The sequence below is a fragment of the Macrosteles quadrilineatus genome, unplaced genomic scaffold (assembly GCF_028750875.1).
Source record: "Macrosteles quadrilineatus isolate MER2022 unplaced genomic scaffold, UCM_ALF_1.0 Scaffold_2__2_contigs__length_208266976, whole genome shotgun sequence".
Taxonomy (NCBI): Eukaryota; Metazoa; Arthropoda; class Insecta; order Hemiptera; family Cicadellidae; genus Macrosteles; species Macrosteles quadrilineatus.
The window spans coordinates 43,838,735-43,854,800 of record NW_026542595.1 but is presented as its reverse complement, the minus strand read 5'-3'; the positions used below and the strand labels follow the sequence as shown (position 1 = coordinate 43,854,800).

The 16,066-nt window shown below is 33.6% G+C and overlaps 1 protein-coding gene across 1 annotated transcript in view; it reads right to left on the bottom strand.

Moving 5' to 3' along the window:
* LOC128984124 (nose resistant to fluoxetine protein 6-like) overlaps positions 1-16,066 on the bottom strand; it is a 67,182-nt gene that overhangs the window by 34,377 nt on the left and 16,739 nt on the right. The window contains exon 3 of the mRNA XM_054403410.1: positions 11,893-12,071. Coding sequence (XP_054259385.1) covers positions 11,893-12,071 — 179 coding nt within the window. The remainder of the gene's footprint in view (positions 1-11,892; positions 12,072-16,066) is intronic.

The window sequence follows — 16,066 nt, the reverse complement described above, 5'->3', positions numbered from 1 at the left end:
GGCTGTTAATAGTGGCTACAATCACGTTTGCCCATAGAGTAATTAAACGTAATAACCCCTTGTAATCCAAGGTCAAATCATACTCTGTGGAAACTCACGTGATGTGTTCGCTCGGAATGTGATGCGCATTCTTGTACACCACGTGCTCGTTCATGTCAAAGTACTTGTACACACACGTACGCTCGGACACTTGAAACTTCCAAGTACTTCTTACATCTATTTATCATATCAAAGATTACATATGCTATGCAAAATTTTTGCGTAGCATATGTAATCTTTGATCATACAAACTAATTTTGTTGTTGGCTCCAAATACTTTAAATTGCACCATTTTGATTGCTTAATCATAATAGATTTTTTAATACCCCGCCGCAGCAAACCTGCAGACTAAGTGAATTTCCATTTGCCAGATTGGATTTTCAAATAAATCTATTTAAATTACATAAGGTCAAGTACTTAGGTTTGCTGATACAGGGAGGGTATTAAAGTGTGTTTTAGTAAAGTATTAATAGCTTAGTATAAAATGACAGTGATACAAATACAGTTATGACTTTAAACAATCTAGTTCCGCGAAAAAACAGCATGTCCCTCCTCGACGCCTTCTATAAAAGTAAATACGAAAAGCAAACAAATTTAGTTAACCGATATTATTGTACATTTTAAGCTAAAGCAAAATAAATTATACATTATTAAAGTTTTTAGTTTTTAGAGTTTACAAGTAAACAGATACATTTATTTAACCTTGGCTCATTTATATTTTACGTCGAATGCTCCTAGAAAGCGTTGGTTCTGTTTTCCTGTAAACATATTAAATACTTGCTTGTAAGTAGACAATCTTGAAGCATCAAGGACTGCAAGTAAAAAGGTTAAAGTGATTGAGATAGACTAGCTATGATGGTGACGTTATAAGTCATCTTGTAGTCGTAGTCTGGACATGAACACAGTAACCCTGACCGTTGACTTTAGCTGCATCAACATAGTCTGTCGTATGGACTATCGGCTGATTGAAAAGTAATCTCAGTCATTGATTTAAAGTGAGGCCTAAACGTACCTACATAGGAGTATTCATAGTTTTCACGTTACAATGACTTTGAATTGTACTTGTTGACCCCACGTCATATTGTATAACTTGAAGCCGGTTTAGGCTAAAGATAAGACATATATACTTTAATATGGTATATTTTACTATAGTTCGGCCGCTTAGAAAACGACCTGCGCGCTAATGCTAAACCAATGCTGGAGGAGGTCGCTTTCTAAGCGGCCGAACTATAGTAAGCTTTACTGTTAGGTTAGATGTCTTGTCAAAACCCGACTCTTTTTTTCTTCACAAAGAAAAACAATTCTTGAACGGTTGGTATTTGTTTTATTTCCTCAATAGTACTTTATGTAACTAAAATATTTAGCAAAAATGTGTGTTGAGCAGTTAAACTTGCATTTATTTGGAAAACGAATAACTACTTATTGTACAGATGATGGTTTGTGATAAATACCTGATGCGAATGTAATGGGAAGTGAAGTCGTATAATTAAGGTTAATTTGATGGTTGAAAATGCAATTTAATTTCAAATTGCCATAATTATCAGGCTTTAGTAATTAATTGATACTCTGAAAAAATACAAACAGACCTATTATAACCTTCGGTGTGTAATAAGGAACAAAGGAGTGTTATTACTAAGTTACTTGCTAGTTACTACTAATCGGAAGGGGCCACTACGTCGAATAACAAATGCAGAGATAATACATCTGCGGTTTGTAAAATTGTGTTGATTTGTTTTATATAAAACATTGCCAAATGACAGGGTAAGTGGTTGTGGTTTCAGTCTGTAGACGATTTATTAGCACCCTACAGCGTAACATGTTGCTCGCCTTGAAACTGCAGGCTTTACTAAATCATAAGAGATCATAGTGAATTGAAACGTGGAATTAGACAACACGTGGGTTATTAGTTCTGTCGGCATGGAGAGGCATGTAGAATCATCAAAAGTGTAAGGTCAATTCACGAAAGAAAATTAATATTTTAACCCAAGTATCTGGTACGAATATTAGGCCGGAAACGGTATGGATCATAAAATATAAAACAAAAATATGCCACTAGCCCTAAAGTGCTAAACATGATCGGTTAATATGTTTTTATCTAATTTCCCATATAGGGAATAAGCTATTACCACATGATCTCATGGTAATACCCTACACAGATTTATTTTCTCGTTTTTATGTCCCCAGTGGTCAAAAACATCATCCGTACAATTCACAGTACGAATACAGTACCGTACTGTAGTAGAACTGCTATCGGTTAGCATGGCGTTTATACATGCAGTTTTTTTTTTGTTTGGAGAGTTTCCCACGTCGCCTCAATCTTGTAAATCTTGTCTCGAGTTTTCCTCATTGTAGCTGCAACGCTAACAATTAATTTATCGGATAAGAATAGTCCTTTACTCAACGCGATTACCTGGTTGTACAGGAAACGGGTATCATGCGTGGGCAACGACGTCGAAATCATGGTGGGTTATGTAAAATAGACAATATTGTACATCCATACTATCTACGATACTCTTCCATGTATGCACGAAATCATGGCGGGCTATGTAAAATATACAATTTGTACAACCATACCATCTACGATACTCTTCCATGTATACACGAAATCATGGCGGGCTATGTAAAATATACAATTTGTACAACCATACTATCTACGATACTCTTCCATGTATACACGAAATCATGGCGGGCTATGTAAAATATACAATTTGTACACAAAACTATTACCGTATGCTAAATCCCAATGAAAAAGCAGAATGAATCTCAATTTATTTAGAAGTACTGTAGATGCGAAAAGGTGAAAATCGTTGTCAGAAGCCATTTTGAAACTAATATGATTTTGTTTACATCATTTCTTTATCTGCTGTCATTGGTGAGCATAAAAGTCGAACGATGGGTTTCAATGACTAGAGGAGAATAAAGTCTGTGCGAGTAGCACTTATACTTATACTACATCATAAATGTGTATCTTATTTTTGTTCATTTGCATACTTTTACAATACAGAGTTGTTATTATTTCAGCAATCAAATGTCTACGGTTTGTAATAATAATGTTTTTCGTATTTATAAAATGTCTGTTTACGATATTGTTTTAACGATTAAACCAATTAACCACAACCGAGCAAGGCTAGGTCCCCTATTTTTCTTCAACTACCAAAGTAGTATCATGCATTGTATTACTCAAGCTACACGCTGTAGTTTATGGCCTCTGGAAACATCACAATATTGATCATCAGCTATAAAAATCAAGTTTGTACATTCGTGCATACATGGAAGAGTGTCGTAGATAGTATGGATGTACAAATTGTATATTGTACATAGCCCGCCATGATTTCGTGCATACATGGAAGAGTATCGTGGATAGTATGGATGTACGCAATTGTCTATTTTACATAGCCCGCCATGATTTCATGTATACATGGAAGAGTATCGTGGATAGTACGGTTGTACAAATTTGTCTATTGTACATAGCCCGCCATGATTTCGTGCATACGTGGAAGAGTATCGTAGATAGTATGGTTGTACAAATTTGTCTATTGTACATAGCCCACCATGATTTCGTGCATACGTGGAAGAGTATCGTAGATAGTATGGTTGTACAAATTGTATATTTTACACAGCCCGCCATGATTTCGTGTATACATGGAAGAGTATCGTAGATAGTATGGTTGAACAAATTGTATATTTTACATAGCCCGCCATGATTTCGTGTATACCAAACCCCCAGAAGTATTTATTTTACTTGGGATGCCTCAGTACTTCAGGGATTAAGTTTTTGTGGGAGAGGGACAAGTAAAATAATCAGTATTTGATTGGAACTGTTTTCCCCTATATCGAGTAAACTTCAGTGTAATGTGGTGTAATCTTTGCACTGGTGTTTTTCTCTATGTACTGTATTTTTTTTTTATTTGCAGTATACGGTGGATGGCTTGTTATAAAAACATGTTACAAGTCTTTTGTTTACTTTTTCTTTGTTATTTTCTTCAACCAACATAGTTACTTGGCAAACCAAAAGGTCAATGTTAAATATTTTATTTGAGATTGTGTAGCGAAATACAAATTTCCCTGAGGTAGTGGCTGTCACCAATCACGTTTTTAGTGCTATAAGTCCCTAGTTCCAAAACTCAAAATCCTTACGCTGGATTTAGATATATATATTACAGACAGACAGACAAAAAAGGCATAGTTCGTATTAGAGTATAGGATATGTACGGAAAGTAGATAAAAAAAAAACACACTTATACTGTTAACTAACAGGACGGTAAATATACATAACGGATGGTAAGTTTAATTGGCGATCGATATCGATTGGATACTCCAAACATCAGACCCAAAAGGTAAATTCAATAACACTTACAATGCTGATCAAGTAATTATTTAGTAAAATAGATACCAAACACCCGATGTTAATGTCCTGCAACTTAGGCAAAATTTCCTCAATTATCTCGTAATTGGCGAGCCAAGCCAGGGTCAAAGCCTCAATCGCCTCCCACGGTGGGCGAATAGTCCAATAGCTGTCGGTTTTATTATGGGTAATTAGCCACATTTAGAGATATTTATTATATTTAGTGTAGCTCCTTAATTTGACTGTTACGTTCTATATTTGTAGAAGGTTAGGTAATAGTTTCGGCATTATGATCTATGTATCTACGATCTGCATTATTACAAAATACAGTATAAATATGTAATATAACTCAAGTATTGGTTCTATTTTTAAACAACATGTTTATAATCTTGTAATCTCAAGTCATTAAAATATACACGCATAGGCCTACTGACACATCAAAGAAAAATGCCAAAATAAAAATCCTAATATGAAAGTAATATACAGTACCAATAGAATCCTTTATTTAAGCCAGACTATGTTCAAGGCTTGATTTTATCATATTTAATAATTAATATCAAACCATATTTTACCGTTTATTGGCCCATATTGGCATAGGGTAACCTCTGTCAATTAAATGGTCTAGCCGACAGATGCAGCAAACAGTTATGTGCTAGGCCTACAGAAAATGTTATTCATACCTTAACCCATTGGGGAAGGAATTAATCCGCTACCTGCAGCACCCTCTGGCGGCAATTAATTTTACCGAATTTGTAGACTTTTACTCTAACTGCTATAGAAAGAAAACCTTAGATAATAAATTAATAATTCTTTCACCATTTTGTTCACAGTAAAATTGTCTACAGAAAAGTGTTAATTGGATAGTCAAAGTTCTAAACTACAAAAATATATATATATAAAGATTATAAAAATAAAAATTTTAAAAACAATATTTTGAAAGTAAACTTGATATACAAATTCCAAGATTAATCCAGACACCAAATAACACTACTATTATAAAGGTCGATCGATTCCCTACGTAGAAAAATCAAAAGTTGTGTACTTTTATAAGTAATAACATTTTTTTTAAATTGTTTGTTTACCTTACCGCAGCTGATTTTTGGTGATATGTGGTTTCCATGGCAACACAAAATTGTTTGTTATTCGCTAAAATAAATGAGTAAATACGCAAATCAAGAAGCAAGATATTTATAAACATTATAATAGTAAGAAGAAACAAAAAGGGCGAAAAATAATAATAACTAAATAAAAAATGGCGCTGCCGAGCGGTGACACAAGCGGCTCTCGTAAGTCGGCCTCCGGGCCTGCAGCGGCCGTACGAGGAACGCTCGTAAGTCGGCGCCAATGGATTCTACAGACAAATCTACACTAAGAAATATATAAAAATGTAGTGTAAATGTAAGTTTTTAAAAACGGCACATAAACACTCTGAATACTCTAAAATGTGGGTTTAGGCTGGATAATATAGTTTCAGAGGCTAAATTTTAGGGTTTGCTAGAAAAGAAGTTATAAACTTAACTTTATTTATGATAAACATAAAAATGTGTTATGATCATGTTATGATTTACACGTCAATACATTATTCTTAATACTGATCCATCCTTGGAATAAGTATAAATAAAACAAACAAGTTAAAAAAAAACAATAATGAATGGAATTCTAGTTAACTTTAAAAAAATATAATTTATTGGTTTTACCTGTAAATCACTTTAATTTTTAGTTTTGACTAGTTGTGTGTGTTCTACGGACGGGATCATGTAGTCAGTTGAAACCTTCTTATAATCAGAACAGCATTTGGTTTGCATATTTAGTGTGCATTTTTCCAGATATGCAGGTAAAACTCCGTATTCAGCACTGTTTCAGGGTCTGTTTCCCGGTTATCAAAATTCAAGTACAATTTGATACACACACACAAATCTTCGATTAGCGACCTTATATGCCTAGGAATTTAATTTCATTTACAGTTGCACATTACATTATTGCACCTACGATTAATAAAATCCGTTATGTAAGGCACGACGTTTTTAATCTCACTTGGTTTTGGATTTTCGCAAAAAAACCACGAAATATTTAAACAACATTTAATGTAAACATATCATTGACAGATAGAAAAAAAATATCCATCCAAACAGATGTTCGTCACTTCATATATGTCGTGTTTTTTTAGTGTGGCCTTGATTCTCCAAACCGATGAGTATTTCATAAATAATGACGTATGTGGTAAACATGAAGAGAAAACCTGACAAAAATTGCACAAAATTGGTGTTTTGAACGTCCGTTATTTTATTTCAAAAGTAGTGAGGTCATATTTTAATGGCTAAAGACACTCTTTCCAATCCAGTGAATACAAAAAGACTAATTGAATCCCGATCGATGCTATCGTTTTTCAAGAGAAGGCCGCGTAAAATGCCTTCTGGGCCGTGACAGACAGACCCAGTAATTCGATCACCACTTACCATCGTTTTTGTATATTTACCGTCTTGTGAGTAACAGTATAAGCGTAAATATATGTTTTAAGTGTTATAAGACGTTTCTTTTATTTACTTTCCGTAAATTTAATAACACGTACAATGCTGATCAAGAAGTTATTCACAAGATAATGTCCAACCCCTGTGTATAAGCATAAATCATCAACCGTGCATTATTACCGGTTAAACAAAACACAGCTTACGACAGCATTGGTCTTGAACTGAGGTAGTTTAATTCATCAAATGATCTTGTCAATCACTTCAAACCTGCGCAGTTTAGAGACTAATGATTACCTCTGCGCAGACGTACACTAGAAGGTAACATGATTATTTACATTAACATACCGCCTCTATCGTGAAGCCCCCGAAGGTGATACACAATCTGGGCTTAGCCTGCACAAGCTCTAGCCCAAGGACGGTCAGTCGTACTTACGGCAAAAACTGAGCCATTTAAATGTGTTATTGAAGCTGGAATGTTTATTGGAAACTACCTTGAAACTTCACCTCCTGATCACTTAGATATCCTGTGTGAGAGGATGTTGATAGTTAATAGTTTTAATTTATCGGGAATTTGCCACCGAGAAAACTCAGAAGACATGCTCAAGAAACAAGGGATCGTTAAAATCAATGGATTTACCATCATTATTAGCTCCATTAGCATTATTAATTATTTCAAATTACTTTGATGGCGTTAATACTCTAATGTGTGGCTTCACGGTTATCACTAATGAGACAGCTTGTCCAGATAATTTACGGCAATTCTTGAGTAAAAGTGTCTGAAAACATTACCAAAAATTAACCAATTATACATATTATACATAATTACCAGAACTGATTATTATGTTCTTGGTGAAGGTCGGGACAGATAGGGTAGAACTACTACAAACCATAGACTATAGATTATACTTTTTTTATTATATAGTCAATGTACAAACTCACAGGATGGATTAATCAACCATATAGATTAAATTATATCAAAATATAATTGAACATATAATTATATCATCATATAATTGATAATTAAATAATCAACCATTATTATCTAGCATATTTAATTATTAGCTGGGAACCAATGTTCAGAGCGATAGAATGTGGGGGTCTATAACTAACACGAAAATATAAAAAATCTAGAAACTAGATTGTACATATTTTCACAGTGGGGACAGATTTAAATTTTGGAATTGGTTACTCAAGAATTCAGAAATATATAACATAAACATCATGACCATAAAAATAGGTTTTAGGTTCATGAACATAAAAATAGAGTAACAATTTCCTGTAACAAGACCTGTAAAATGATACCAAACTCGACTATACTTGTCATATAAAATTGTTGAGCTACCCCCTACCTCCGATACCCCTAAGGGCAAAATTTTCAAAATTGAACATGATAATTATTGTAGCCACTCAGACCTATGAAGGTTGCTGCGAACAGATTTCAAATATCTCAAATGGTCGAATAGTTAAGGGGGGGGGGGTGTAAGTTACTTTTCAGCCACTCTGTATATAATGTGTGTGTGAGTGTGTTTGTGTGTCCGTTAGCACGATAACGGAAACAAAAATCATGCGATTTAGATGGAATTTGGTACAAAAGTGTAAACCTACATTTATTAGAAAAATTCGCAAACCAGCAAGATTGGACCATGGGAAAGGTGTTTTACGGGGGTTTATAAAAAATGGGGGTTCTCAAAACCCCCCCCAAAAAAATAATCACAAAAAAAATATATAATTTCACAATTTTTCTTCAAACAATTTTTCGGAGCTTAAAAAAATAATTTACTATCTTGAAGTATTTTTGTATGGTTATTAGTTACGGAGAAAATTAAAAAAAAATTGCAAATTTAAAATTCCCATGGTATTCTTATGAGAAATAAGTAAATTATTGTTGTATACCTGTTTTATGGATATATTTTATTAAACTTGACATAATAATCTTTTTTTATACTTAGCTATTTATATTTCACTAAAAACACACTATATTACCCTCACCGTAGCAGACAACCTAGCTACTAATTAAATTTAATGTTATTAAAATAGATTTGTGGAAATAAAATCAGGCAAATGGAAATTCGCTTAGTCTCTAGGTTTGCTGTTGTGGGGATATTTTTTGGCAGTTTATTTAAAATGCCAGAACTGCGCATTCGTACTGTGAAGCGCGTGTTTCCTTGGGTCTGCTCAGATAACATCATACGACCTTGTCTTAGCACGTGTGTAGGAGCTCCGGGCTAATAGCCCTCCAGTGCAGCAGCAGCAGTCGGGGCTAAATTATAGCCCTTCGCTATTTCAAGCCTTTTACTTAATCGACGGGTATTGGAATCAGTTGAATCAAAGAAACAAACCAACTGATTTTCCTCGGTCAATCAGGTACTTACAGTTTTCTTCAAATGTGGGTTTGAATACAAAATAAACGGTCATGTATCGGTTTGTTACTGTTATGGTTTTTAGACACATTAGTCGAACTGTTCGGAATGTTACATCCATAAAGACGATAAATTAATATACTTCTTCTGTGTATTTACTAGACGAAGAAGTAATGTCACTTTTCTCATCATACTAATATTATAAATGTGAAAGTTTGTGTGTTTGTTTATTTGTTTGTTTGTTTGTTTGTTTGTTTGAAGTTAAATCACGCATTAACTACTGGTCGGATTGTGTTGAAATTTGGTACGATGATAGCTCACCTTCCCGATTAACATATAGACATATTCTTACCTCAATAATCCTTTCGGGCTCCGCCCCATCGGCTCTAGAGTTTCCCATGTTAACCTTATGAGTATTCATATTTAAAAGGAATTAAATAATTTTGCCAGCTGTTTCAACTACACAATTTGTTTCTATGATGTTCAATAGCATTAAAAGGTTATACGGTTTACCAACAGGGTGCAGCACCATTTAGTTCTTTATACATTTATGACAACAGCTAATTTGAACCAAGCAGCAACAAAATCTGAGTGTGTGAACTTTACTTCTTTCTATTGTTAAGGTGAAGTGGTAGAACATTATGGCTATGGTAGATGTTCTATATACTATAGTATACCGTAGATTATAGTAAACCAAATTTTCTCAAAACGTGTCCTCTCTCATTGCAAATGCAAAGCACGAGTATTTAACTGCAACTAGTGTACGTGTTGCTCGAAATCGAGCAATTACAAAGAAGTACAGGAGTTATATATAAACAAATAACTTAACATGGGAAACAAAAATTGTTTTGAAACTCCAGCTGTTGTCAGAAATTAAATATTAATAATTGGTCACCATGGAAGCATGAGAAAATTATGTTAAACTAATAACAGTCATAATTTCCGATGATTTGAAAATAGTCAACTAAAAGATTATTAACTAATGGAAATACTCACAATTTACATAACAGTCCTATTCCAGTTTAAAGGGTTAATTTTTAACTATCAAACTGCCCATGGACGGGAAAAGGTAAGCTTACAATTTAAGTCAACGTAAAAAGGCAGTCAGCTTTTATAATGTACCGTACATTGAGATATAAGTTATTTAGCCAATTTTTAGACAATAAGGTGTAGGCTACTTTAAACGCTACAGAACTGGGTTAGGCAAAAACTGGCAGAACTCTGAAATGGTGTTATTCATCATAGGCATACTCATATGCCAAATCCTTAAAATAAAAATTCTATAATTAATAACTTATATCATTAAACAAAAACCAACATCCAAAACTATACATATGTTTAATACAACATAGATAATTTACACATTGAGTGTTTACAATTAACATATGTTCTTCTTCTCACTTTTAATTTTTGCTTCGCAACGGGAAAAATCTGTTTCATAATCATTGAAATAAATAATCCATCATAAAGTTTAAGATTAAATAATATACATAGTTGTTTTATTTTTTTGGATCAGCTGTCTGAAATTGTGAAATATGCATTTGACAGTTCTGGTTGTTTACAATTAAATGTTAAAGCAAATGTAAACATTGTGAATTTTCTCATGCTTCCATGGAGACCAATTATTAATATTTGATTTCTGACAACAGCTGGAGTTCCAAAACAATTTTTGTTTCCCATGTTAATGTTATGGAGAAATACGAAACTTTAAAGGGCTCCAGGGCCTCACTCTCTAATTATTCACCTAAAAAGAAAGTTTCCTGCACAACTTCACGTTACGCTCTTTCCAATGACACCAAAAACATGTCAATCGGTTTAGTAGTTTCGGAGGAGTAATTGTCACAAAAATCCTGCTTGCGTATTAAATAAGTATAGATAAGCATTGTATACCAACCCCGTACGAAGGACGGGTACTCAGCTAGTATAAACTAAAACAGTATCGCTGTAACCACTGTTTATGGAGCACAGGACCCATAACAACGCACACTCTATATAAGGATTTTGGTTTGATAAATTCTTAAATTCTTACTGCTAATAATCCTACAGTAACAGAAGGTACAGTCTTATCGCTTAGTTCAGTAACGTCTAGAGTTGAAAATTAGTGGTCTTGTTTCGTCAATACTCCAGAGTAGTGCAAAGTTCAGGATACCCCTTTTTAGCGAATTTCCCGATAGGGACAACAAACACATTTCAGACCATCCTATGATCTTATATGAGCAATGTTTGCTTGTATGTATGTATGCTTGCAAATTTATCTTAAAAACGGCTTTGAAGATTTTCTTCAAGGTTTGTAAATAATTTATGGCCTAAAAATTGATTTACGACAGCCACTACTTCAAGAAAATTCGATTTCACTACACAGCTCATTTCAAAATTTAACATTGGCTGTTTTAGTTTAAAAACAAACTGTCAATATTATATTATATCAATATTATGCAAGTATAGACTCTTACAAACGAATGATTTTTAACATCGACAGTAAAATATTAATGTGTTGTTGGGTTCCAGGTTAAAATGTCCATGTTAATAAATTGAAATTCCACTGAAACTTAAATAATAAAAGCCAAAATTAGTTGTAAATAAAACGTGAGTTTCCTTTATATTGCTTAACAATCGAATATACCGAGACATGGATCGGTCCCCCGTTACTTATATCTCTAGCCCCATAGTACTGACTAACCTCCGGGTTCAAGCGGGCAGTGAGGTCCCTAGGCAGGATTCCCTCGGTCTCTACTAGGCAGTATTGTCCTCGGAACCTCCCCTCTGGCTCCTCTGCCCTGATACACTCGTCGTAGCTGCCGAGGTCCATCATCCGGCCATCCAAGATACCTGCTGGGATCTTACTGCTGGCGTCGATCACTGCAACAGATTACGTTCGTGTTACATTAGGGTTGTCTCCAAAGACAGAACATATCAACACTTTGTTAGTATTGCAGGACTCGACATAAACACACATACATATACATACATCACACGCAATAGTCCATGTAATTAATTCTGCGGAACTCGAAAAACGGCCCGCTTAATAGTGAGTTCTGGATATCACTATAGACAAATAATAATCAAACAATACCTAACAAAAAAGATACTTGAGTGGAACCCACAAATAATTTTCATAAATTAACTACAGGACCAATGCTGCTCCGCAGCGGTGAAATAAATATCATTTTCAAGAAATATTGAAAGGTATGATTTTTGATTGAGTAATACAGTATCTTGAACTTAACTGATTCAAACAATCAATAGCTCAAATTAAAGTCCATTATTTACTGATTATTGTTAGTCTAAAACATAAACAATACCGGAGCTATTGATTTATAATCATAGAAAACCCTTATAAAATAATTTGTATGTTTGTTGTTCACCTTGCATTTGCTTGAAACTCGTCCGATTTGAATACCGAAAAGCATAAATGAAAGCCGGCATCTCACTGAAGGTTCTTAGACCAAAATATATAGGATTATATAATTATAACTTTTAAAATACATCTTAAATTGAAGTAAAAATATCTCGAAAATTTATGTTTTTTGCCAAGGATGCTAAATTGATAAATATTCGCCGATGGTTGATGTGAAATATGTGCGTGCATACCTTCAATTTGAGACCTATTTTTTAACTAATCATGAAAATCGGTCGGGTAGAAGAGCCAAATGAACTTGGAAAAGAAAACCCAAATTATCTCATTTAAATACAGAATGTGTATATGACGTCTAGTTAAATAGCCTTGCAGTGAGTAATACATATTTGAAGCCACGAATAGAATTTCCTTAAATTTAATTTACTCTTGCCTCTGTGGTTCAATTCTTGCACAACAAAAGTAACAAGTTTGAATGAAGGATTTTATCAACCCTATGCGTTTCACAAAAAGTTGTGCAATTCGGAACCTTGTTAAAATGTGTGAAAAAAAAAAAACATAAAATACTACAAAATATCCAAAACCTAATTTGCTTCGTCCTTTGCCGTTGGCTTGCACGCGATTGTTTCGGTTCCAAACTGGACAAGGTCTCGTGGATAGTGGTATTACAAGGATTTCCTCAATAATTCTCGTTATTTAAAACATGTTCAATTACAACCTAAGTAAACATCCTTTGGTGTAGTAATTCTATTAGCTAATCGATAACCATGATACGTGTTTTTATTGGATTTTAACTACTTGTTAAGTCAAAAATGTTTAACTTAAAATAACTTATACAGTATACAAATTTTAATCTGAAATATTTAATGTTTTGGTTTTATAGTTGTAGGAGTATAATTATAAAACAACATTGTCAAATTATTTTATGCTATACGGCAAAAACTTTTAAAATCTGTAAAACACGTTTTAATTTGTTTATGTGGGTAGGCCTAGTAAGGTCGATAGAACAATAAAATGTGTTTATCACATTATGTACTTATACATGTTTCAAAAAATGTAAGTATGAACTAGGAAATTTATATACACTTTAATTTAAAAATAATTTTACTAACAAAGTCTCAGACTGATTAATCGGTAATTAAAATGTCTACAGTGTACGTAGCCTGTAATTTACTTGGACTTTTGAACAATAAAATATAATACTAATCTTTGTTTATGAACAAAAATCTGCATTTTATTACAAAATCCCCCTTTACAGCATACGTAAAACGTCGTATCTGTACAACAATTAACACAGAATGTTGCGACTACAGGCTACATGTAGCAACTTATTATATAACTCCTCAGGGCCGACATTCAGAACAAATTGAGCGTTCCATCACCGGCGTCGTTTTGGAAGAGGCCAAGTAATTAATGCGATTATTATTCGAAGCCAAAGACCATTTATCAATCAATTTACGGCTAAAGTCTGTGTCGTAAAACATTGTACTTTTCTCTTACAGTGAGTAAAATATAGATCTAGTCCCGAGTCAGTTGTCGATTGTATTAAATGGGAATCCATCACAAAGACTTTGAGCGACGTATTTATTAGGTCTTTGTTTCCTTAGGTGTGACGAAATAAATAAACACTGGTCGTAAAATGGATTGTTCTCGTCATTTATTGTTCTTTGATGATGTCCGCGAGGTGTTGTAACTGTGCGTGCCACATATGTGGATGGTTTCCTAAATGAGGCATTTACGTTTTGAAACTATTTTAAGAATTTTAAAAATAATGAATTTTTTAATAATATTATTATTTCAATGCTAGACAAAGCTTTTCTTAGATTTGTTCAAGTAAATGACAGTTGAGTTCATATTTTGATCTTACCTGGACTTTGTTTGATTCCTCCCCGTTGAAAGAGGTATTCATGTAACAAGTACCTATATGTCTCGAAATCTAGCAAAGTATGACGATATTAATAAAGGGTGTGACGATTTTTGACCCAATATTCTAATGCAACGAATAGGAAATCAAGACGATTATAAGGTATACCATACAACGTAGATCGCTTATAAAAATATAGATAGGTAAAGTCATTTAAAACATATCTTTAGCTAGATTATTAAATAAAAAATCCTCTTCGCCAGACAATTTGGGTGATGTATTCTGTTTTACAAGAATTTAAGAATAGACTACATTTGACGCGTGCTCGTATGTTTTGGTGTCTCGCTAGGCGGCTGTGCGCCTTGGGCTAGGTTTTTGTCAGAACCTCAGTAACCGGTTGGTAATTGGTTAATTAGTACAGACTCTGTCTTGTCTTTTGCAAGGGCGATAGTTTTTAGTGAATTTCCGTATAGGAAGTAGTTATTACCGTATGTGGCATGGTAAGACCTAGACCCGCCGGGACCGATATACTTTTTCATTTTGATGTCCATATAGGCCAAAACCACTATTCGTTCAAAATTGTACAGGGTTATTCTAAATGATGGACCCATTTCTAATGCTTTATAATTTTTATACTACTTACCGCCATAAAATACACATCAAACAAAAAAGCAACTCAAAGAGTTTATGCCTTCCACAGACACATTATTTAACAATATCGATCCAACAGAACTGTAGATTTAATTGTACAAAGTTAAAATGTAATCTCCAACTTTTTTTACCACTAGAAATTTAGAAGGTTACCGGTACTTGACGTTTTTGCAAATAACTTTTAAATGGTGAGGAAATCGACCAAAGTGGAAGGTATTATTCCGAAAGAGAATAAAATTTCCTACAATCTACTTCTATGAATTTTTTGAAAATACTCAAGAAAGGTACCGAAAATTGCCTCAAAATGAAAAAAAAATTGAAAATCCCCGTCTTCAAATATTGTAGACAATAAACATAGCAAACATTAAATTTCATACTTTTTTTATTTTAAGCCAAATTTAGGCTACATTTATTGAGTATTTTCAAGATATGCGTAATAGTAGATTGTAGGAAATGTTATTCTCTTTCGGAATATTACCTTCCACTTTGGTCGATTTCCTCACCATTTGAAAGTTATTTGCAAAAACGTCAAGTAACCTCCAAATTTCTAGTGGTAAAAAAAGTTGGAGATTACTCTTTAACTTTGTACAATTAAATCTACAGTTCTGTTGGATCGATATTGTTCAATGATGTGTCTTTGGAAGGCATAAACTCTTTGAGTTGCTTTTTCATTTGATGTGTATTTTATAGCGGTAAGTTTAATAGTATAAAAATTATAAAGCATTAAAAATGGGTCCATCATTTAGAATAACTCTGTATATACAGGGTGTCTCACGAGAGGTGTCTCAAATTGATTACGGAAAAACGGCTTGACGTACAAGGATGAAATAAAATTATTTCCCGCTAAATCGACCCCAAGGAATAACGTAAAAATATTTTTAACTTTTTCCCAATACAGGGTGTGCCTGTACCAAACTGTAACAAACATCCTATATCAAATGCATGTTATTTGGGTTTAACACTTCATCAAATTGGGCCTTTGGT